The sequence below is a fragment of the Helicoverpa armigera genome, chromosome 26, assembly GCF_030705265.1.
Source record: "Helicoverpa armigera isolate CAAS_96S chromosome 26, ASM3070526v1, whole genome shotgun sequence".
NCBI classification, from domain to species: Eukaryota; Metazoa; Arthropoda; class Insecta; order Lepidoptera; family Noctuidae; genus Helicoverpa; species Helicoverpa armigera.
The window spans coordinates 5,730,308-5,755,652 of NC_087145.1; the positions used below are offsets into that span (position 1 = coordinate 5,730,308).

Here is a 25,345-nt window from a genome sequence, read left to right on the forward strand (position 1 = left end):
AAAACTATCACGTTAGTAAATGACGCCCCCCTCTCCCCCCGCAGTTTTCCAACATGGCGGAGATCAATAATTTGGCTGGGCAATGACTGTGATGACTCGGACATGCGCAAAAGGCACGCACGCCGGAATCATCGGCAAAACCTGAACTTGACTTGGCGAAAACGAAAGTTAGGCGAATGTTTCTACAGCGTTCTTGGCATTCGATACTAACACACTGACGGTAGTAAGTCACATGGTCTTTATTTTAGACACGAGAAAATTTTTGATGATGATTTTTTTATTTTTTCGCCTTAAAGATTTTTTTACTAATACTCTTGGTTTAGTAAATAAAGAAACAACTAACTTTAAACATAAGTATTAAGTATATAATCTAAAAGAACAAAATGAAACTACTGCAGAGGATAACGCCGATGATTTCGGGAATGAGCCTGAAAAAGATGAAACAGTCGATACGTTCCCCGTAAGTGCGAGCGAGATAATAGATGTCAATTTTATTTTAATGGTGGACGGCCATTTTGCTCATTACATAATTTAATGTAATGAGCGTTTCAAAAGGCGTCATACGAGGTTTTTTAAAGCTAAATCTGGTGAATTCATATCTGTTCTTAAAATTCGGAGACGTTGAAAATATCCCTGAAAACATGTCATGCACAAAAATATGGACGAAAATGTTCGTCTCCAAAATCATCATTTTTTATATTATCTTACCTGAGTGTTGCCTCTTGTGCGACAACTTGGTTGCTGTTTCTTGGTTTAGGTGTAAATTCTTGTAATTCTTCTATAAATTCTTGTATATCTCCTGTCTTCTTCTCTTCTCTCTGTCTTCTTTTATATTGTCAGTTTATTGTATGTCTAGCCCTTGTTAAGCCCATTAATTATACATACTCATATAAAACGTTATAGGTATAGAAATAACGCAAATATTTAACTAAGTCTTAATGTTAATTTTATTTTAATTTTGTACTATTTAAACAAATCTAGAAGTCGCTTCAACAGGTAGGTAAACTCGGTAAAATTTAGATATTTTTGTAACTTTTTTTGGAGTAATTTTATCTTACCTTTTTTACTTATAATTTAAGGCCAATTTAAGGCACAAGAATTTGTTTTTAGTTTGCTTAATTTGTTTTCATCCACCATACAGTCTGGAGCGGTTGATGAAATTGGTCGAAAGCTTTTCCCGAAAACTTATTTGCCAAATATTTCAAATATCACTTAGCCTTAATGTGTAGGTCCAGAGTCTTTCACTAAATTACTTTTCACTAGATATATATAGAGAGTTTGCATATAAAAATCAATTTAAATCAATATTAAAAGTTCCAAAATTAACCAGTGTTGTTTAAATGTACTTAAAAAACTTAAGATTTAAATTCTCTTTTCTATTGATTCCTTGTAATAACGGTTGATATAAACTTAAAACTTGTTCTATTGCGAAAAAACGTGTTTCTTTATCGTCAAATGGCGCTGGTTGTTATTTGTTTTGCTAGATTCCCCTTTGCTATGAAATCTTGGCTTTCTTTAGTTTCTTGCGCATTTAACTTATTTTAGTCCGCTTCTATAGTGCCATGGTCTTCTTCGCGGACTTCCCATGTGGTCTTTTCTTCTTTTTCTTTTTTATTTTCGATAGCTGCTTCTCCCGGATGGTCGTTGATGTTAAGTAGCCCTGGTACGACAAATCCGAGTCAAACTGCTTTCAGTTGCCTTAACACTAGGTTTACAGTAAAATTAAACCGGTCCTTTGAAAGTCTATAGAGTTCAAGTGTTGCTGAATACTATTGATTACAAATTCACTTAAATACTATTTATGATTATGGTGTGTTGTGGAGAAAAATTAAATAGCGTCTATTGCATAAAACTATCTGAATGTGACGGCGGGCGGCAGCGGTGCGTAAGACGCATGCGCGCAAAATTTCGAATTTTGTCACCAAATTATGGTTTTTTTATTTCGATATTTTTGGAATTTAGGCCGTTTTGTATTTTGTTGTTTTAAATATTATTTGTTTTTTTTTCTGGTAGAGTTTTTGAAATATTTTTGCGCGGTGGGTTTTCTCGCGCTGCGTAGGTGGTATACACGCGGCGTCAGCAGCCTCGCCGGCCACACTGATGGGTAGATTGCATTGCTGCTGCATCGGCGACCCCTCGCCCGAGGGATGAGGCCACCTGCCACCCACCTCACCCCGATGACTCGCGTACCTCCAAATCATCAAATAATGATTTTACGTGTTTATTATAAAACTCGCCACGTTTCCATGTGTGCGTCAGCTATCTAGGATATTCTAAGCGCATCATGCTAGTGTGTATCATATTTGTTTGTTATTTGGCCTGTTAGAATAAAGTATTTACCGAACATTATATTCATAAAGAGCTTTATGGAAAATGGATCAATAGCTTTATGTACTTGTGTATTTGTTGTGTACTTGTGTCGTTGTGTGGTTCTTGAAAACGTACATACATTAAGTATGTATATTCACGGTGCGTTACTTCCAGGGTAGGTAGGAAGGGTGGGGTTTGTAATAAAAGACTGCTTTTTGATCTGACTGCGTGTAATGGAATGAACGCTCAATATTTTGGTACACAACTGAACGGGATATACTAACGTTACATTTATTGATTCCAACACGTTTGTAAGTACAGTATCATTATCACATTATGTACCCCATTAATTTATCTATCTAATACGTCTTTCGAACATCTATCGTTCCTCCAAACACTATCATCAATTAGTGACCTATTACTACAATTCCCACTAATTACAACAGCCTAATCATCTAAAACATCGACATCAAGACTGACCTTCAATCCAAATTCAACCATGTAACATTCAAAATCATCAACACCACTATCTCTGTCTACCCTCTAAATCAAAAGCATGAACTTCGCTAATAGAAACTGCTACCCGCAACTTTTCATTTACCAGTCCACCTTCCCTCATTGGAAATTGAACCCTGGCGTTTTAGTCCTAAGGTTGGTATTTGCTTTTACATGGTATGAAAATGCTAATCGTATTTTTGACCATTACGTAGTTTTCCCTTGTTAATGCTACATTAGCCCGGAGGTATTGGTCAATGGGTTTTGACCTTGTATCGGAATGCCATAGATTCGAAGTTGTGCAGTAAGTTTTTTGTTTATGGTGTAACACGGTGGCTTGTACTGTAGGTAATTATGTGTATTCATGAGATTGTACTTTGAGGTTAAGTGGGAGTTCTTGTAATTATTTCTATGTTTTCTTGAGAAAATATTTTTCTGCACTATTGCGGTTGTCTATAGACTTCTTTTCTTCAAGTTTTTTAAGATGCATAATTATTTTATTGAACTTTCACAAATGTTCCAAAAACTTCCTGAGTTTAGCCTGTGCCAACTTGGTATAGATTACCAACATTGCAAATAGGTAGTGAGTTGTAAAATCATAGTTTTATATTAAGTAAAACACTTTTGGAAGGTAATAGAAAGCCCCGTCATTTGTGAGTTTCATAGTATCCTTACATGGGAGGTAGATCCTTCAGGATACGGGAGACCGCGCTAAACAACCCCATAAACGCAAGTACCCATAATAATACGATAAAAATTACATTCCACATTTTGACTCAATCAAACAACCTCTAAATTCTATCGCATTCAAATAAGTATAAAACATCACTTAACTCTGACATTTGAAACGAGTATTTTTACTCTTAAGTTTTTACAGTCATTAGGTAGAATCCTAGTTTAATACTGTGGGAGTAAATGTCTAGGTTTTAGTCAAAACTTGACGACCTACGCGCGTTTGGAGGTTAAAGTTTTTCTATGCAAATGCCTGGTTATTGCATATTTTATATGGAATTCTAAACTTCGTGTGTGAATTGAGTTAGAAGTACTTTGGTGTTATTTTGATGATGAGTTTGTTTGATGGAATATTTTTTGTTAATTTTGTTTTATTTTGGTACCAAGTAAGTGCCCGTTGTGTAGTTTTTTTAATTGTTTTGGTTTTAAAGTGTTTGTGACACTTTAAAACAAAACGCTGAATCCCTCTGTGATGAGAGGAGGCCTGTGCCCAGCAGTGGGACGATAGAAAAGGCTGCAACTATTGCTATAAAGTGCATTTTTTGCAAAATATAACACTCTTAAATAATATTTACCGTGGGAGTATCTTTTTTTTATTGTTCACAGGGTGATCATCATCATCATAGGACAATATCGAAACATTGGTAAGTTACTGTGAATACTTTCGTATAATTTTCAAATCAAACAGCTGTTTATAATCGGAACTTGGACTTTCACGTGTAAAATCGATTGATCTGAAGTTTAAAAAAAAACCTGGAAATTTCACCCCCGTGCATTAGTTGACAACTAACTCAAGAAAAAACATAGGTGATGAAGGTACAGTGATATTGTAGGATAATGATGATGATGATGATAGTAACACAGGGTGTTGTCGCATCACATCACCGGGTAATCCGCCAGATTAAGGGGTGCGCTCGCAAAATTCTATATATCATTATTAACTGCACGCGTTGCAGCCTGTGGGACTGTCTGCAAAAAAAGGTACAAGTATTTTTCTACAATTTTTTACACAATATAATACATAATTTTATTTCACTCTTGGAAAGATTCTAGAAGTATATATTTTAGATCTGGTAGATCACTTCCATAGAGCAGAGATGAATGTGTCCAACAAAGAACTTATTTTTTTGTTCAATGAAAAATTTACAGCCTGTTTGTAAAACCTTATAAACACAACAATTTTAAATCACTTTGTTCATAATACTCAGGTTTTAAAACCCCCAAAGCGATTTCGGCCTGGCCCAGCAATCGAACCCGAGACCCCATGCACCGCAGTCACTCCAAACTAGACTTAATTATAACAGTCAAGTGCGATAATTTTATACCACTACAATACTGGTATTGAATATATCTGCTGACGCTCCCCCGCTTCCCAACGTCCGTAAGCCTCGTGAAAATGGTGTAGCATGTAAAAATTATCAGAAATTAATAAATATATATTGGACGTCCGGATTTTAAGCCGTCGCGTAAAGTATCCAACGTTTATGTAAATACATGATCAGCCTGTATATAAGCGATTTCGTGTTGATCTCCAAATAAAATATGATGCTGCGTCGTATTGCGGGGACGGTGAAATTGTAGCTAGAGTTTTTGGTAGGCTGTAGGTATGTTTGGTGACTTACAAAGCCTAAACTCTGATTAACGTGCTGGCCAAAGAAGGAAAGCCTGAAGCCTTGAGGTCTGATTTCAAAACTGTGCTCTGATTAACGTGATCTGTGGGGATCGAAAATGTTTTCTTTCTTAGAAATATTACCTGAAAATAGATATTATTCATAGCCAACATTCAGATTTAGAAATGCTAGGGCAAAGTCGAAAATTATCTGCAAATAGGTACTTATTACAGAGTATGGCTCTGTAATAAGTACCTATTTGCAGATAATTTTCCATACTCTGTAATAAGTACCTAATACCTATCGTCGTCGTTTGGTTATCTCATAAACTAATGGTCCAATTGGAAAAAAGCAATCTTTCAGTTTTCTCTAGCCCCCAGGAATCCCGGTTAAACAGTAGACTACTTAAAGTCAAATCATTTATTTCATTTAGGCCTTTACACTCACTTATTAACGTCAAAAATATAACTAAGTTTGATTCTAGTTGCCCATTCCAAAAGTAGCTTTCTATGGAGAAGAACTACTGTATGTATGTATTATGCAGAAATAATTTTATACGGAATTAGAACGGAATTGTGGGAAAATCTATACAATCCATGAATTAAAAATATTGCAAAGTACAAAATGACTAATGAAACAATAAAGAACGATTTCTAGATAAAAACTTGACTCACCTAATTGTATTGTTTGAATCGAATTGTCTATGACTCTATGATGACTGGTATTTTTAGTTAGTAGGTATTTACTTATGACTATGGTGTTTAATATCAAAGGGCAATTAAATATTGCTTTACGCTTATTATGAGGCGCAAATACTCTTTTTTGTTACTTCTAAAGATATTTGGTAGAGGCGTTTATTTTTACAATTGGTTCACAATTAATCATTATTATCAAATATATCCTTTCCTAGTTGATGTATAGGTAAGATAAATATAATGACATAGAATTGAGTAACTAATCGTAAGTGATCAAGTATTAAGCATTACTGCAAGTTAACCATAATACTTATAGCTAAAACCAAATCACCAATAATCTAACATAATTCAAATGTTTTTTCGTAAGCTCATAGCTAATTAAATGTTGAAAATTAATTTTTTCAACTAGAAATCTTCCCTTCCAAAACAAAAACCGCATCCAAATCAAGTCATCCATTTAAGAGCTGCAATGCCACAGACAAGCACACAAACACATATACATAACAGAGAAACTTTACACCCATACCGTCACTTAAAAATTACCCCAAAATACAACTGTACAGTATACAATAAATCCATTCACCAATACACTAAAATTCAAACCATCCATCGTTTCAGTCTAAAGGTACGTAAATCTACCTCGTTTTAGACCCAGTTTTCCCAATTCGAAGCAACTGGTCCTAGGTTAGGACAATTTTAAACCATTGTTGGGCACAGACCGGGATAGCTGGCCGAATGAATAGAGAGACCGCTGCCGTTTTAAATAGACGTAACCATGTGAGAAACTTTGTACCTATAGGTTGTCAGAACTATTGAATTATTGGTTCGTGTTTTGTTTGTAGATTTTAAGGTGAAATTGGTAAAGTAAATCTAGTGGTTTTATTCACAGAAAATAAACGATAGATTTTTTATTGAAAATACAAGTCGAATATAATTATTTTTGTATCTAGTAGAACTTTATGCTAACATCAAATCATTTTATTTTCGGTGAGTTAGACTGTATAGAATATACTCTGGTTTAATCACAAGAAAAAAAAACACATTTTCCAGTATTTTTTTATTCCACGTGAATCAAATAAAAAAAAGTAAGTTTTACTAACACAGTAAAATAAATGTTCTGACATGTGGTACTTATGCATGTAAAATGGCCAGTTATCTTAAAGGTTTAACTCGTGTAAGGTAACGGTAATATTTGTAATCACTTTCTAGGAAGACCCGACAACTTTACTGTGGAAGAACACACTATTTTACTACGGGTTCCGTACGTAGCAAAAAAATAAAAATTAATAGATTGTAGAAGTTTTTTCTAAGAAAGGAAGCTTTCTGCTATGATCAGTTTAATTTGTATGGAAGTTTGTAAAAATACGGAGCTTTTTTTAATCCATACTGGTGTTATTTTGTTGGTTTATTCAGCCAGAGCAAATGTCTTGTAACATAATAGTCAATTGCATATTTTAAATCATCATTATCACATATTTCAAAATAAGAAAAGAAAAAAGCTCCTTTAAAATAGCTGATTATATTAGCTGATCTGCTTCTCCGCTCGCGTTCCGAGGGACCTTTTTCCCGCACCTTGATAAAAGTCATTTAGCTTCAACTATCTGTGTACCAAACTTAACTTAAATCATTTGAACAGTAGTTCGAGGCATCAACGCGCATTTATAAGAGTCAAAAGGTAAAAACATTCTTTAAACATATTTTCCACACGGATCGCTAAAAACACATGAAATTATGAGCAGGGATTTGAACCTATTACCAATAAATCGGCAATCTGATCCTACCAGGATGTTAGGTTTATCTATTGTGCTATTAGCGAATGTTGCTGGTCAAAGGGTCCGGGTTCACATTCCGAGTAAAACACGAATATATATTATTGTTTCTCCGTATAAGAAAACAAGTTATGTTTGAAATCGTAATTGTAATTTCTAATTGTGGAGGTTGTTCATGTGTGTAGGTTTATTTCCAATACATTTTCTGAAGACTCCTAGAATTAGGAATAAAGGATACATAATGTACTTATGTTTTACTTTTTTGGTGTCTTCGTATTTTTTTATAATAAAGAAAAATACTCTGGCTAGAATACATTATTAATAGGTTTTATTTTGTGTTTAAAACCAGTAGCTAGTATCAAGTAACTATTTACTGCCAAAATAACATTGGTAGTTTCTTCAGGACGCGGTTATTAATGCGGGGATCAGCCAATTTTATAAAATAATAACAACCACAAAAATAACAACAAACATACAACGTCTAGTCGTTTCGGGTAGTCAGAAGTCTGACAACCAGTCTTACCAAGGGGTACTGGGTTGTCCTAAATGGGTTGAGGAGGTCAGATAAGCAGTCGCTCCTTGTAAAACACTGGTACTCTCCTGCCATCCAGTTTGACTGGAAAAGGCTAGACAGATGGTGAACTGTTGTACCACGTGTGTTTAAATGCATAAAACCGTACCCACCCCAAACGAATTTTAATTCTTCATCTCTATTTCACCCCTCAAATTAAACAGACAACTGTAAACTGATTTTAGCATCATCGGGTCAGTCTACGTGAGCTAATCTCGAAAATCACTGAACGATTATGATAGAATTTTGTCCATTCAGCCTAAGGGTCGAATTAGCATTGGGGTAGGTTATAAACGTATCATTGCGAGATCGTGAAATACAACTGTAGGTATAGATTTTCAGTTTTTTTATTTCATTTAGAAAAACAAGTCTTTAGTTCCTAATCTGTTATAAGATGTCTGCTTTTTAATCAATCTTAACTTTTCTCGAAATGGAATAGAGACAAGTGATAACTAAATGCAATTTTATCCATAAAGGGTTTATTATTATATCATTTATTATTCTTTATTTGTCTGTTTCCGACGGCTTCACTATTGTCCTGATGTATTATAATGATTTATTCACTCTAGAAATAAATTATCTTGTTTAACCATTTCTGCGATGGAACTCATTCCATCCTACCTAAAGAACATACAGAAATTATTTTCGACAAAACTTAAAACGTCAAAGTCTTCACACCTAATTCTGTCTAAAAAGGTTCAGCCGTTGAAATGTGACGAACAAACTAGCATTCCCATTCATGTTCAGTTAGGTTGCAAGTAGAGTAGGTGCGTAAACCTACTGAGCACGAGGTCGGGGTTCGATTCGCTAGACTGGTACTGTCATTAAATTTGCCATAATGAATTTCTAGCTCCCAAAATACTACATAGCTTTGAGTCTAAAATGCTTACTTGATGGCATAGCTTCGTACCCTATTACATGCGAATACGGTCAGCAAAATGTAATTTTCATAGCAAACCTTTACTGACTACATGAAAGTCATTAAAAACATCACAAAGTTATAAGCTTCTCCTTTATGTGAAGTCGGTTAAATAAATATATATAAGACAGTTAAGTATGTAATGTGGTTTTCTACTTTTGACTATTTATACATTACTGAAAATGATTGAATTCGATTAGGCTGGTCCCCAAGTCCCCGCAAACTGCAAACTTTTAGTCGGCCGATGGTTTGATCGGGGTCATAAATCAGTATGGAGATGACATGAGATGATAGTGCACACATTACAACGATCAGGTATCAGACCGACTAAAAAGTTATTGAATTCACGATTACCTTCAACATAAACTGTCAACCAACCATCGGCCGACAGTTTAGGCTGGAGTGTGCGGCCAACCTGATGATTTCAGTTACATGACATAAGTTTCATTGACCTAACCCCATCTGGGCAGCTTCTGTTTTACCCTGCAACTGCAGCAGGACTGGTTTGGTTTTGAGAATATTTTTTTTTCAGTAGGTACGCAATTTTATTTCTGCACAAACGACTGTCAATGACTTTAAACGACATCATCAGTAAATACTACAGGACTCAATCATACATCAACAGCCCATAATAACAGGCGATTCCTGGTTAAATCACTAGTATTAATCATGCCTAGACTATAGCCATACATTTTTGTCTAGCCGTCCCTTTCTGGCAACTGCGCAGACTCGCAGTCATCGTCATCGCCCCCCCTAGTGGGGTGAAACTACCCCTTTTACCCCACGTCAATATACAGCAAACAGTGTTGGATAAAATAAACCCACACTACCACATTTGTACGCGACAGTACATTACGCACACAGACACACGTAAACGCACACTGTAAAGTATTTATACAAAATTGTACTGATAATTACATTAACGCTTGCATGTGTGGGTTATGTTGTATATAAAGCGGAGGTAGGAGGTTTCAGAGGGGGGTATGCCGAAAAATGGAAAATGTTTTTCGACAATTTTTCCGTCCCCCCGTTTGGAAATTAAATGGCTCTCTGTTTTCATGCAGTTTTAACTCGCGTCTGCCTTTTACTGATATTGAAAACGTAATATTTTTCCGCCATAGGCAGGAATGAATTTGTTATCATGTCAGTCTGGCTATCGTTTCATTTGAGCTCTTAATTCAGGTACTTTGAGACTGTCGACAGGCATATCTGATGCATTTTTTGTAGGGTTCAATCCCAATTGACTGAGGATTCGGCTGTACTAAAAATAATACGTGTTGAAATGTTAATTATTATATTATCATTTTGCAAAGCCTTATATGAGACACGCCTACTATTTGTTGAATGATGTACACGTATGTATATAGCTGTTTCATCTAACTGTTACCACATGGGAAATTTATGTATCTATTTCTAAATACGAAAATATTGAAGATATCATTATTTATATTTTCTGTGAGAAAAGTGATAATTGCCTGTTAGCTCCACTGTTGGAAGAAAACTTTCATCATTTCAACATTACTTACTAAACTGATAAACTGAAACTGACTGAATCAGCCACATTGGTGGTTACTGAGTTCAAATCCATATACCCATGCTTTTCACAATACCTACTGAGATTTGACCTTATGAAATAAACTACTCAGAACCTGTTTTTAAATAATACATACCTGAAAAAAGCCTATTCTACGTGCATTTCCTACGTTCCAATCTATCGTCGTTCCTATAATATTTTTGCCGTTTGGTGTAACATTTCAGAGCAAGTTTGGATAGCGTCAGGATTTGGATAAAGTGATATCTATACAGGATTCTGATATATATAGAATCATACACTATGTACTTATGTACCAGGAAACCACAAAAATATTATAAACGTAGATGTTTGTATATACGGATGACTTCATCATGAAAACGATTTGTAGCTTCCCAAATTCGAAAATCGGTTCAGCAGGTTCGGAGTATCCAGGGTGCAAACAAACTAACATTATTTTTATTATATTACGTAGTATAGATAAAAGCAAAATTCTCTGACTTAAACTACAGCAAACATCTATACCAATTAAGACAAAACTTAGCCTAAGATTAGATAAAGAACAGAAAAGAACATGACATATTTAACCCTAGACGAGTCATACCAAATATGCAATTAAAATGGCATCCACCAAAAAATGTTCACAAACATCAACCCTAAAACGCGACATTCATTGTCCAACAAACTACGATAGCAAGTTAACCCTTCAGTGCCGACACGGCGCATCAAATATGAACGTAGTATTCAACACATGCAGTGTTAGGCATCGCTCAGTTCAGCTTAAAGCGATTTAAAGCGCCCGTGAAAACAATAGCTTGCGAGAATATCGAATTGAATGATTAGATATTGGGTGGTTTAATAGCTGTAATATTTTGAAGTAGAACAGTTATTTAAACGCTGGAAGAGTGGTGGTGGGTTAGTGGTTAAAGTATGAGGGTACAGGTTTGATTCTAGGCCGATTTAGGTGCAAGTTTTAGATTACGTACTTTTGTGAATTATAAGTACCTGCCTCTTAAGTTTATATTCGACCCCAATTACAAAAGAAAGGTGAGGAAACTTGGATGTAGAAGTCTGAAATGAAAAAAAAAACGGACGGATTTATAAATTATTTCACTGTTTTAAACTGCATAAGGAACATAGGCTATATTTTATCCCGGTACGGGTAGTACCTAGTCCCCAAAACTGTAGGAAAATGGCTAGTGTGTCATATTTTCACAAATAATTCTTTTTTTCATCATCATAACCATAACTACCATCTTTTGACCTACAAAGACCTTCAACCGAAAAGCTCCAAATCTGGTTATCCTCAACAAAACAGACAAACATACAGACACATATCGACAGATACACCGATAGGGTTTAGCGCTCAATCCTCACTCCTCATTGAAAGTTCATTGACTGCGAACACGCTGAATTGATTCCTCTGCCTGTACAAAGGTAATAAGCGCCGTGATAGTACTGACAACGTGATAATCCAGCTATTGAGTGCTGATCAGTTTATGTAGTTTCCTTACTAAGGAATCATCTCTTATGTCAGCTACACATAATTTAATTATTAAAATTATAGTATTCTTATCGGTAACTCGAAAACAAATGATCGAGTTTTCATGCAGTGATTCCACTGATGCATAGAGTGATTTATGAGGAAGGATAAGGTCTTTGTTTCCTCCGTAATTAAGGTAAATAATATGGGCAAAGCTAGATAGGTAACTATTCGTCTATACGATATTATATATACTATACTACTACTACGATATACTAATCTATACGAATTATTTTTTGTTTGATTGTACCCTGAAACTACAAAAGTATTTTTTTTACTATTAGAAACCTAGACTATATCCTAGTAACAAAGAGAAAGTTCCAGATTTTATTTTAAAAAATGTTCTTAACACTAAACACCAGTATGCTCTCTGATCCATTCTCTAATACTGCTCTCAGAGATGTTGGTGTAAACTCCAGGCATTCGTCGCCCGCAACCGAAGCCGAAAGACGAGAGGCCGACGAGTTTCCCACGGGACACTGCTGGACCACCACTGTCGCCCTGAAAAAAAAATCCTTCAGAAATATAAAGATTCCTCCGGCGGTTTCACTTGCATATATGTATAGACCTATTTTTTGCACGAGTAATAAAAATGGTTGTGAATTTTTCCGACTACATTATATTATTTAGTATGTGGATTCCCGTAAAGTTCTATATCCCTAAACTTTGAAGCTTTTCGAAAAACCGAATTTGTAGCTCTTAATATAATATAGGTAAATGTATTTTTTTATATATTAATAGCTAGCTTCCGCTCGCGGCTTCGCCAGCCTGGTGTGTTGATAAAAAGTAGTCCATGTGTTAATCCACCTTTTACTAACTACTTAAACTAATTTCAACCAAATCGGTGCAGCCTTTTTTCAGTAAACTAAAAAAATGTGGAAGCCGACCAAAACATAGTTGGAAAAAGGCTCGGAAGATGATAAGGAAGTTGTGGATAAAACACCAAAATAACTTACCTGACAAGCATCTCGTCCCCATCCACCCGCGCAGAACATTCTAGGCGTTAGGCTGTGATTATACCACTTATTCTTCACAGTCTGGCACTCCTTCATAGGCACCATCGTGATCATGGCTTGTTGAAGAGTGTCGTGGTAATCGCCCTAGATATTGTACAAATCAATTGTTAATTCCAAAAACATTCGTTCTTAATTAGAAATACGGAGTAAACTTGTTCGATTGTAATTATGAATTAACCGAATTTGCCGAAGTTTATTCTCAAGGCATAACCTGCTTCTAAGTATTCCTCCTCATATAGTCGGTCATTGTTTTTCTTACAACAATTTTTTAACTTCTTCTGTAGTGTTACTACCTCTATGACAAATTTCATTTTAATTAGTTCTGATTTTATATGTACATGAAAGCGTCGCAATCTTTTTGTAAGTATTACACTAAGTAATGAAATAAGGATAGTAAGTACATAATTAACATACACGTTCCTTCTGATAGCCCCATCCAGCCACATAAATATTTTGTCCAAAATGCTCACTGATGTTGATAGGATAGACCATCCTACTAAAGTGGAGGCTACGGATGGCCAACAGTTGAACGTCGTAATCAAACTCATGTTTCTTCTTATACATCGGATGGATGAAGTGAGAGATAACGAGGATCTTTGGACCTCGGAGACGATGGCTACTGCCTACCCTGATGTAGGTATGGTTAGTGCTGAAAAAGTAGAAGATTTTAAAGGTGTATATAATTTTGGAAAGGTATTAGACTAATCTTAAGTGATGTACATTGCCTAAAGCAAGGATTACGTTTCAGGTGTTGATTTTGGGTCGATCTTCTTCCCTTTAGTTAGACCCTCCTAATCGCTTTCTTACTCCAAGTTGCTAATTCAGTTCAGTTGGAAAATAAAACTGGATATGGAACTGGACTGAATAATTTAACTGACATCCTAAGGGCCGAAAAACTGATGATTATTTTTAAGTAGAAGTAGAAGGCCATAAGAAGATGGTTCACAACTTACCCACAATGAGCTGTAGTAAGAACCCATTTCCTATGTATAAGAGCTCCACCACACTCATCGCCATAGTTAACTTGGTAAGGCGCAAGGTGGATTTCGATCTCATAACCACCGATTATACTGAAGTAGAATTATTCATCAATATTATTTAATTCTGCTGTGAGAGTCCATTAGAAAGAATAGGACGCTACTGTTCCTACATTTTTAACAAATGAAACTATGACGTGTATTGCATTGAAAGAGAAGGATGAAGAGAGGCTGCATGTAGCAGAGATGATTATTTGGAGATGGAAATGGATGCGTGGGACCATAAGGTAACCAGTATCAGTAAAAGCACTTCAATGTACACGTATATTGATCATTAACTTGCAGACAGGTATCTTTGTGGAAAACCAAAGCATTTCTGGCTCAACCTGGGAAACGAACCCAAGACCCCGTACGTGGCAGTCGTGACTACTATACCAACGAGACATCATTTACATAAACCTTAACTGTAAAAAATCAGATTATGACGTCACGAAGACACGTGTCACTTACCCATGCACGATGACAAAATTAGTTAAAACGACGATAAATAAGAAAAACATAACAATGAGAAAAACTAATTATGTCTAATCGAAATTTCAATTAAAAATCGTTAATTGATAATCAGGCGAAAAATTAGGAACGGTGTGGAAGAATTTACTTATGCTGTCATAGGATTTTGGTAGTTTAATTGAGATTTTAAATTTAACTGGACTTTAATGGGTCATAAATGACAATAAAATTATTGAGTATTTTATGATTAAAGAAATAAATACTCTAAGACTACTTGTTTTTTTTCCTGAAAACTTAAGCTAGAAAGCTTAATGGAAGCTTATCACATACCTTTCTACGGATAGAACCTATGATTTTTGTTCATAACCATACTTATACGTAAACCAAAATGTCTACTTTATGATAATCATAGACACTCTGCAAGAATGACAACCTCATATTCACATTGATCCCAAAATACCTCCCTTGGGTACACCATAATTTTATAATCAATGTTGGGTCCACAATTCATCTTTCAGATTACTCGGATGCAACTGAGTGGTTTTGTCTTTTTCATAAAGCGACTGTCTACATACTTTACCTCCTTAACTCATCCGGACAACCCGATACCCCTGGCCAGACTTAGGGGCTTTTGACTATCCGTAACGACTACCAAAGGTATCAATCAATAGCAATTTTTGACGGATTTTTGACAGGTCTTGATTCAACAAGGAACCCTAACGCCTCGTTAGTTCTAGTAACTGAACTCGCCTGCCTTACATTATTGGACCTATATGAAGGCGCCATATCTATCCTTCCTCTGTGACATCTACATTTTGGCAAATAAAGCAGTGACTATCGCGGTTTCGGGATTCAAGGCCCATTTTTGATATAGGACATCAACAGCTTTAGAATACAGAAAAACTAATGATATCTTCAGTTGATCGATGAGATAAAATGTGGTCATTAAAAACACAATATTTTAAAAATAATTTGGAAATAGATTTTTGGCTTTTTCTTATCATAAATAAAACGAACATTTCTCAAACATAGTTTTTAATAACAATTTCATTAATTTTGCCATATGAATTTGGGATATACAATTCTAAGACTAAGATAGACACAATTAAAGTTTTGATAATAATTTTCAAGTTACAATAGTAGAGGTTATATTCATGAATAAACGAAGTAGAACAGGATAATTTGAAATGAAAAAAATATGTAGTGACGTTATAACATTTTCAAAAGTGAAGAGGACAAATACGACTAAGAGTAAAACTATTTGACATTTTTATTACAACAATAAACATAAGATACAGAAATAAAATTCACAACGTTCCAAAATATTATATTTCGAGTCTGTACAAAATCGTTTAGTCAAATTTAATTCCAGTTGTCTGTTCCACCCAACTCCTGACTTTGGCAATTTTACTGTAGACACCATAGGATCCAGGAGTTGCACAACCGTAGCCGAAGGAAACCATTCCTAGGAGACGATCGTAAGCCACTGCAGGTCCACCGGAATCACCCTGGAATTGAAAATATTTATTAGCTGTTTGTTTTGTTAATACATTGTCAATTTCCTCTTCTGCTTATTTTATTCTATGTGGAATCTTAGTATCTATAGAGGTATATGTTTTATATTACCTTTATCTGTCAGCTCCTTGAACATATTCAAGGTCAAAAATTCTGTGCTGTAAAGTTTATTGATTTTTCTACAGTACTAATCCATCCACGTTCACTTACTTCTTCATTAATTTAACTATGGATGCTGGATCTGTTATTTTTGGCTTAACTTATTTGTCGACTTTACTCTAAATTATCAGAATTGTTAAAAATGTTATTTTACCTGGCAAGCATCTTTTTTCCCTTCAGCATATCCAGCACAGAACATTCTAGCTGTCAGAGTTCCTCTAAAGTACGGGAACGGTACATTTTGGCAGTGCTCCTTGGATATAATTGGTACTCTTACGGCTCGAAGTACATTGGAATATGGACCCTGACCAACAGAAAATAAAGTACAATATAGCATGCATTAAATCTGTCAACCATTTACTTAATAGGTGAAATCTTGCCTGACTTTCTTTTCATAAAAACAAGTGTTCCCCAAGGACCAATTTTAGGTCCACTCTTTTATATGAAATTGTGATTGGTAATTTTTAGTTTTCATGTTTCTGAATGCTAGATTAGTAATTAAACTTAGAATGAACTTGAGTATAGTTATTTTGCCTAAGCGGCGAACGGCTAAAGCAAGCGAAGCCTAAGCTACAACTGCGTCTGGTTATAAATGATTGTTTTCAATTTGTTACATTCGACTAGTTAATAGAAACGTGTAGATGGGCGGAACCAATGGGATTTTAATTTACCGCTTGGTTTCAACTAAACACGGCTATACGTATTTAAAAGCTATGCATATGCGTTCAATCTAATATTACACAGTTTATACATTATTATAGACTGTCACGTTTGTGTTATGGTTCCAAATTGGTTAAAAATGTCTTAGAGTACTCAGTCAGTTTGCCTAATACGGATTTCAAGATTTATACCCACTTGAACAAAAATTTTGCTATGCCAATGCAAACATATACATTGCTCAAATAATTGCACGAATAACAAGATCACGTGTCATAACCAAACTACTTCCTAATTGCCACTTAACCATTTTTATATATCTGAATTTAGCGCTAAAAGTCGAAGCATGTTCATAAGACTAGGTACGAAATAAATATTTATTTTTTACTGGATTGTCTTAAAAATCAAATGATGATCCTTATTATGACATCAACTTACATTTTCTTCAGTATTACCCCAACCAGTGACTGTAACAACTTTACCAATAACCATGTCTTCAATATGAGCTATTTTGATTGGCTGGATATTTTCGTCAAATTTCAAGGGTTCACTCAATTCTAATAATTGGAAATCGTAATCAAATGGATGGTCTTTCTTTTTAGAAGACCACATTGGATGTACATAGCCTCTTTTGACAGATATCTTCTTTCCTTGATTTATGTATTTTGAGCCCGCTCTTATATACGGCTTTTTCCTGTGGAAAAGTTGGCAAGGTTGTACACACACACAAAATTAACACTGCTTGTATATTAAGTCTTTGTCATATTCCCTATTTCCTCACGAACTCTATAGCTTCTAAGAAGAAGAAATCATGATCATTTCGAGCAATTGTTGTTGATAGATTTACAATTACTGTGAAAAGGTCTTATCAATCATTGCCACAAAATTTGGGCAATGAAATAAAAGTGTAATGTTAAAGAACTTAGGACACGTGTTAAAATACATCAAGCTATCTTACCCACAATGTCCAGCTGTTACAACCCATCTCTTATCAACGATAGCTCCACCACAGTTAGTACCATAAGACACGTGGTAAGGATACAGATTTATATCAACTTCTACACCACCAACAATTTTATCATCTCCATAATTAGATTCAAAATCATGAGATTCCTCAGTCCTCTCTCCATCTCGGTCTTTACCATAATCAAAGCTGTCTACATCTGGCATTTCTGTCGCCTCCTCATAAGACTCAATGTCAAGTCTATCAAAGTCATCCTTTTTGAATCTTTTTGAAGACCTCTGTCTCATTGGTGCGTAGATCACATTTTTCGTTTTGATCGGAATTTTCTGTACTGGTATTAATAGAACGTCATACTCTGGAATTTGATTTAGTAGCAATTATTCATATGTTAAAATATTGGATAAGGAACATACAAAAGATTACAATTTTAATACACAAAGTTCACATGTCAACGTGCTCAAATCATTTGTGATTCAAACACTCTTTTTTTGTTAATGTCCAAGACGTCATATTAAAATATAGTTAGGTGAAAAACATATTTGGAGTTAGCTAGAACATAAATATGGTTACAATATTAGAGACAAATAACACAAAAATATTATGTATGCCTTACTGTCGCTGAGCCTGACTAAAATTGGCGCTGGAAATAAAATATGTCAAATGAAAGAATAAATAAATAGAAACCATAATCTATAAATTAAGCTAGAAGAGTCGAGAAAATGCAAAATTATGGTAAAGAGGATCTGAAAGATATTGATAATACTATAAATGATGATAAAGTGGACGATCACCAAGTACCTGTAATAATCGTAAATTTAAAAAGAAAAAAACAAAACAGTCGAATCAAAATGCTTTGTTTCTTCGAGATTTAAATCTGGATCCACTAAAAGAAAATTAAAATGCCAAACCCCACCCAATCCAAGAATTTCCATTCCAAGAACGTAAGCTACGAAAGGTGTCATCTTCTAACTTATTATCGTCACATGAACTATCAGAAATTACATAAAACTTTGTATACACGTACTGTCAAGTTGGGCCGGTAGTAAACAATGTAAAAAGACAATCCCAATTAAAAAAATATTGCACATTATTATTTGATTTTATTTTGTGATCTTCATCACGGTGCTTCGTCTATACCACGGACTGTTATTTGATTCTCAAAATCATTGCAAAAGTAATATTTGTGCGATCACGAAAGTTAATTCGCCATGAAATTAACTATTCGTTTTCTCATTTTTGATTTTTTGCTATTTTCCTTTCGGTGTTCAGAATAATTGATACCTTGTAGCTGTTAAGAGGAAAATTTGTTTTCCTTTTTGAGTTCCGTGAGTTGAATATTTTATTATAAATACAAGTACACGAAATAAAAATGTAAAGTTAAATGTACTAATAAATTACTCAAGTCTTTGCTCGTTTTTTTTAACTTTCCTTATCTGCTGTTGTAAATATCTAACGTGGCAATAGTATCTACCTAGTGACACTTTTGTGTGTACAGAGTTAATCTCAATGATAAATGACATCATTTTCAATTTTCTTTCTCAATGTTACAGTTTTTTTTTCTTATATTTTAAACTGTACTATTTATAATAATGTTTTTTTACCGGTATTTGCTTTTTATATGTGCTGCCATCTAGTTATGAAAGCAGTAAACTATTAACCTGCTAGTAATGCCATCTATGGCATAATATTGGAAGTGTTATCCTATAGTATTTTTAAGGTGATCTTCACACTGCCCCGCATCACGCTGCATCTTGCGTGTCGACGCACCTACGCGCGTTCCTGCGGGAGTGCAGATCTGCATCATCGTGCGGTTTTTTCGCGCACTCACGCGCGTAGGTGCGTTTGGTAGATTCACGCACGGCGGCTTCCATTTTCAAATATACACGTCACGCCCATTCAAAATCACGCGCGTCACTGCGGGATCAGTGTGCCATACCTTGCGTTTCGCCCCGCACCTACGCGCGGGGGTGCGTGTTTTTCCGCATGTATGTGCGTGATCCGCATGAACGCGCGTGGATGCGTTTTCAGTGTGTTGGACTATGCGTGTTTTCCATACAAACGGAGATATTTCCATACAACGGAAAAAAACGCATCCACGCACCACGCTGCATCATGCGGGGCAGTGTGATAATCGCCTAAAATAAATTATTTTAGCTTATATTCAGAATCCGAAACCAGACAATTTGTTATTACGTTTATTTGATTCAAATAAAGTTTAAAAATTTGGTTGCAGTTTCATTTACATTACGGGTTAAGTTATTCAAACTATAACAGAGCAGCAGCGCCACCTAGTATCGAATAGCTACATTAATTGTCTGGAAATATAATATTATGGCAAACTTAGACAGTACAAGGTTTGAATTTCAAAAAAATGCTCTCAAACAATCTTAATTATTGCCATAAGTTTACAAACTAATTACGACAATATGTTAAATATTTTATGTAACGCTATAACTAGCGCCACGCGTGCATTTTTGGAACTAAACAACATCTTGCGCTTAAGCGGATAGTTTTTTTCTGTTCTTTTTGAACAAGCCCAAGCTGGTTTGGATTTTGGTGTGTTTCATATTATATGACCAAGTCAAAATTATTTTAAAAATACATCATCATCACAATGTCCAGCATCTTTCTGTACTGCACTGTAAAACCTGAAAGAAAAAATACTATGTTAATTTACACTGTTAGATAATATAAAAAGTTCAAGCAGGTAAATCATTATTATTGTTAAATGAGGAGGATCGTATGTTCTTTCCATAGAAAATTGGACAAAAGTAACCTTTCAGATCCTGTACGAGTTTCATACTATTTGAGAAATGGCGTTCAAGTACAATTTAAGAATAATTTATTTTACGATTTGCTTTCATACCAAATTACAATGTAATTATATTCCTTACCAAATAAATTACGTCATATCATGACACATGCTAGGCACATGCTACAGACCTCCAATCAAATAGTTGACAGAAAAATGCCAAATAAAATACCTAAGTAAATTAAAAGTGTAAACACACTAAAAACACGCTTTCATGAATACAGATAAAAATCGTTACCAGACAAGTCCAAACACGGCTATGATACGATGTTCCATCATGAAGTTCCAGTTCATATCTTCCTGCTCCATCATCAGCTCAGTTTGACGGTACCATTTTATGTTATCAGAATTACATACAGCTACCAATTTTCATGACATAGTAACATACGGGTCAACTTAATAAAAGTGTGTTAAAAACTCTGACCGGTTTTCAGTGCAAGTCAGAGTAATTCTGAAAAATTGTGTCTTGAAAATTTTACACACATAATCCTGCTAACTTGTTTTTTATTGTCCAACTGTTTTTGTTGTTTACAGTATCAAGATTACAGTTTTCATGTATTTTCGTTACTTACTACCTTTGGCCACGTCCATGTGTGTTATTTGGCTGAAAGAATCTAAATATAATTTTGTGGGAGTTTATACATACGACGACCTCGTTGGCACAATGGTCACCATGACGGACTGTCGAACTGTTGGTCCCGGGTTCAATTCCTGGTACGGTCAATGTTTTTATGAGATGAGCATGCTTGTTAGCTGTGGTCTGGGTGTGGTAATATGTAAACTATATGTAGTTTATCAGTTGTGTTAACACCTATAACACAAGCTAATGAATAACTTACCAATGGGCTAACCGACCGTGTGTAAAAGTGCCGCGATATTAAAACTAAAAAAAAAATAAAAAAAATATATAGTTATAAAAAAAAGTTCGAAGGTCAATAGAATGTCAATAAATAATGTTCCGATTTTTTACACCATTATAAGTAATCTTTCTGGGTGGTTATGAAAAGTCGCTGTAATCATTTTAGTATTATTTCCAAAGTTGTTTCATTTTTAAAGTTGTTTCCATAGCTTATTTTTTATTTTCAGGATTGTGATTCTTAGATCATGATGTAAAAATCAGGAGTTATCAGATTTATGGCTTGGTGAAATCAATTTCGTGATTTTAATTTTATACCGGGTTACCCGGGTAATGGCTTGATCAAAATAAGTAGGCAATCCCTCTATGTAAAACTCTGGTACTCAGACCCTTCTGGAAACTGGAAGCCAATCGACAATTTTGACTTGTGGTGGCACTGTGGTTTCTCAACTCATTTCTTGCATGTTTTTTTTAGAAGACCGGTTCCTACCGGTACCGGTATATCAAATCAAATCATCTTTATTGTCAGGCATCAAAGGCCCATAGATAAATACCTTAAAACTAGCATACATATGTTATACAATATATTGTTACATATATACCGGTGATGTCCGGCTTCGATTTCTAAATCAGGTAAACTACAGGATGCTGTCATTGGCATTTTTTTAAACTAAAAATCATCAGTAGAATTTTCTCCGACCTCTGTTTTTCCTTTCATCTACTGAAGACTGACAAAATAATCGAAACATAAGGAAAAGGCTAGGCAGATGATGATTATCGAAATATTTTCACCATACTGTGCTGTAGATCTTTATTTCTTATCAGTATATGAGTTCGACAAGCCAAAACAATTTTCGAAATACTATATAATCGTGTTAAAAAAAACTGAATTAAATGATAAATGATGGATACATCTAAACTACTATAATAAAGAGGAAACATGTTTTATGTAATAAAATGCGTAAGGTAAGTGGGTTATTAACTTTTATATAAATATAGAACCACCAAGTAATCTGTGCTGTTAGGAAAAATGAAAACTATAGCCATGTTCTTATGCACATAGGTTAGTACTGCTAGATTTTGGTTATTACCTATTTCAATCGTCCTTAAGAATATTTATTTTATTCATAAACCCAAAATAAATAATATGACAATTAAACGTTATTGTTACATAACTTAATGTTACCTAGTTGCACCGCGCCACATAAATTAAATGATGTGTTTTGTGTGTGTTTAATTCAATATGCGCCTTCATAATGTACCTCTATGTACATATTTGTTTGACTATTCGTTTAAATGACTTTTAATTCCCGATCTAAAAGATATGCAATTTGCAAACCTAAAGTGCCCATCACACATTTTCAGTTATTTTTTAACTTTTACAGTATTTTTCAAGACATCATTAATCTGAAGTCCTAGAAGCATAGAAGTAAGCAATATTGCTGTAATCTTATATTTCAGTTAAAATGACCAACTTTGCTTCAAGTTTAAATAATAACTTGACCTTTGGCTTTGTCAACTTAACATCGCTGAAATTCCGGTTAAATTTTAACTGAAGTAACTTAAGTATTGGATATTGGTTTTCTCACAGACAATATGTACCTATTACTTAAAAGGATTAATTTTGTTTACTTAAATCACTTTCCCATTTTGTACTTAAAGTTAATCCATTCCCATTCAGATTTTCCGTTACAGTTCAAGAAAAGCATTATTTTATACAATTTAAAATACCAGTACAAACTCCCTAATAACCTCGTTTTTTTCTTCTGATGAACCAAAACGTCTGTGGAATTACTATAAAGTCAACTGGGACCTTTTAAATCTCTTCTCCAGGACAAGGAAAAATAGTATATCAGGACACAATTTACACAATATTTAAAGTATTTTAGAAGATTCTATATACACACAGCTTCCATAATGCAGCACCACAAAATCCCTCCAAAAAAATACAATTTTACCATCATTGCAATTTAAAAGTCATGGACAGAAAACACGGTACCCAAGACATAGCCGTACCGCCAAAAACTTTTATAATAACATTATTAACCGCACAATAAAAGGGGGGAAAAGGGGGAGTAAATAAGCTTCAAGGGGATGAATATATAATGAAATTTCGCCCCTAGCGTCCGTTAATCAAAAACTGGTGCAGAGACGGCGAAATACGTAAGAAAATGGAAATTTTCCAACCCTCCTTTTTCCTGTTAGACTCTCCCCCCTAAGTAGGGGGAGGTTGGACAATCTCCCCCTGGGTGGTCGGTAGGATGGCGACGGCTTTTTGTTAATTACTATTAGAATTTTAGTGTTGAAGTGCAAGACTTATGTAGGTATAAATAGAATCTGCCGACACTGCGGGATTATTATTAGTAAAGAATTATTATCGATCTTGGTACATAAAGGACTCCAGAAGAAAAAGGGTGGCTTTGAATGCAGTGGGACATCCTCAGATGATCCGACACTATTTTGTAGTCATAATATAAATCTATTTATGGGGTCAAAAACTATGGTTGAATTAGATAAATATGTAGCAGAAATAATTACATATTTGCTACAAATACCAGCCCGATACATAACTGGTATTCATAGCAAATAGGATAAAAAACTTTCTCTTTATTTTAATTATTTATAGTTATTTTCCAACTAGAACTTATTTTTGTTAATAAAGAACATGATTCCATCAGGACGAGATTTAAAATTCCAATAAGTTGTAGAAATTATAAGAATGTTTAATCACTTACAACTGTATTGGATATCAAAAAGCATTTGAGCACATTTAAAGACGTATTACTTAACGCCAGGTATTTTTCTTTGATGTTAAATCAAAAATAACACTTTAGCAGACTGCGCAAGAAGAAAGTTCACGTAAAAGTAAAATTTTATACACATTTTCTTAGCATGTGACAATACCAACTTGTTCTTATTGTATTTTTATTAGCTGAAACACAAACAGGGATAAAGATTACGATGTAAAAAAAATACACCTCTTACTACCTCCTCAAAGAAAACAGGCATGATGTTATAAAACTTTAAAATCTTGAGACTTATTAGTCTCATATAAAAATATACAATTTAATTTCACAAAAGCCGTCTCCACACTTCCCAACCTCCCTGCATCACCCGCCAGCCGAATGCAAATTTTATAACACAACGCCCGTTTTCTTATAGGCATTGTCGTAAACTCCGTTTCCATACTCTTGGCTGGGGTCATTTGTTGAGATTGCTGAATATTTATGGGTTTCTACCTAATTAGGAATAGTCATTAAAACATTGGAGACTGTTAAAAAACTAGGAAAATAAAACCTGTGTCTGTATGAAAGTTTAAGTCAAATCATGGACATGGATAGGTACTCTGTATGTGACATCTGTCAGTTTTCAAGGGAAAATGACAGAAAATACCGTTGTTTGACAGGAACTGTAAACTGCACCAAAAATTTGTCAGTATATAGTGTTATTTCTTCTACAGTTTTGGATAAGGTCCGTTCTTTATACCAAGGAGGCTTTATTTATTATGATAATAATACTGGACGAAAATGACAGAATTTTCAAGAAAGTTTTCTCCGCGATGATTTCCTGCAAAATTAGAAACGGCTTTCAGGGTGTAAAAATCAATTTATATCCAAGACAGCAGGTGATCTGTTAGAATCACACGGTCTTGTGAGAAACATAATTAATATTCACATTCCAACTAGAATTAAATATCTGGTTAG

General features: G+C 34.6%; 3 protein-coding genes across 17 annotated transcripts in view; all 3 read right to left on the minus strand.

Moving 5' to 3' along the window:
* LOC110375050 (zinc finger protein 135) overlaps positions 1-2,093 on the minus strand; it is a 107,622-nt gene extending 105,529 nt beyond the window's left edge. For all 14 annotated transcript variants that reach the window (XM_049849570.2, XM_049849568.2, XM_049849564.2 and 11 more), the window contains exon 1: positions 709-2,093. The gene's annotated coding sequence lies outside the window, so the exon portion shown is untranslated. The remainder of the gene's footprint in view (positions 1-708) is intronic.
* Positions 2,094-12,526: 10,433 nt separating this feature from the next.
* LOC135118844 (trypsin-2-like) lies at positions 12,527-14,614 on the minus strand. Its single transcript, XM_064041883.1, has 5 exons — positions 14,604-14,614; positions 14,145-14,261; positions 13,606-13,840; positions 13,132-13,275; positions 12,527-12,676 (listed from the first exon to the last, which is right to left on the minus strand). The coding sequence occupies exons 1-5, from the start codon at positions 14,612-14,614 to the stop codon at positions 12,527-12,529; spliced, it is 657 nt and encodes a 218-aa protein (XP_063897953.1).
* A 1,378-nt stretch (positions 14,615-15,992) lies between these two features.
* LOC110375045 (trypsin-1) lies at positions 15,993-19,376 on the minus strand. 2 transcript variants are annotated; one of them, XM_049849575.2, is made up of 5 exons: positions 18,998-19,376; positions 17,968-18,328; positions 17,448-17,703; positions 16,507-16,656; positions 15,993-16,186 (listed from the first exon to the last, which is right to left on the minus strand). In XM_049849575.2, the coding sequence occupies exons 1-5, from the start codon at positions 19,059-19,061 to the stop codon at positions 16,031-16,033; spliced, it is 987 nt and encodes a 328-aa protein (XP_049705532.1). In that variant the 5' UTR covers positions 19,062-19,376; the 3' UTR covers positions 15,993-16,030. The 2 variants fall into 2 exon arrangements, with proteins under 2 accessions (XP_049705532.1, XP_063897871.1); XM_064041801.1 differs by lacking the exon at positions 18,998-19,376 and adding an exon at positions 18,587-18,735.
* Positions 19,377-25,345: the final 5,969 nt, after the last annotated feature.

Coding starts and splice junctions, on each gene's coding strand:
- LOC135118844 (XM_064041883.1), bottom strand. Junction 13,276..13,605: donor GGGGCTATCAGAAGGAACGT/GTATGTTAATTA, acceptor TACAATATCTAG/GGCGATTACCACGACACTCT. Junction 12,677..13,131: donor GGGGACGAGATGCTTGTCAG/GTAAGTTATTTT, acceptor TTTTTTTTTCAG/GGCGACAGTGGTGGTCCAGC.
- LOC110375045 (XM_049849575.2), bottom strand. CDS start 19,061: ATGTGCAATATTTTTTTAATTGGGATTGTCTTTTTACATTGTTTACTA. Junction 18,329..18,997: donor ACTACCGGCCCAACTTGACA/GTACGTGTATAC, acceptor ATCAAATTCCAG/AGTATGACGTTCTATTAATA. Junction 16,187..16,506: donor GGAAAAAAGATGCTTGCCAG/GTAAAATAACAT, acceptor TTTCAATTCCAG/GGTGATTCCGGTGGACCTGC.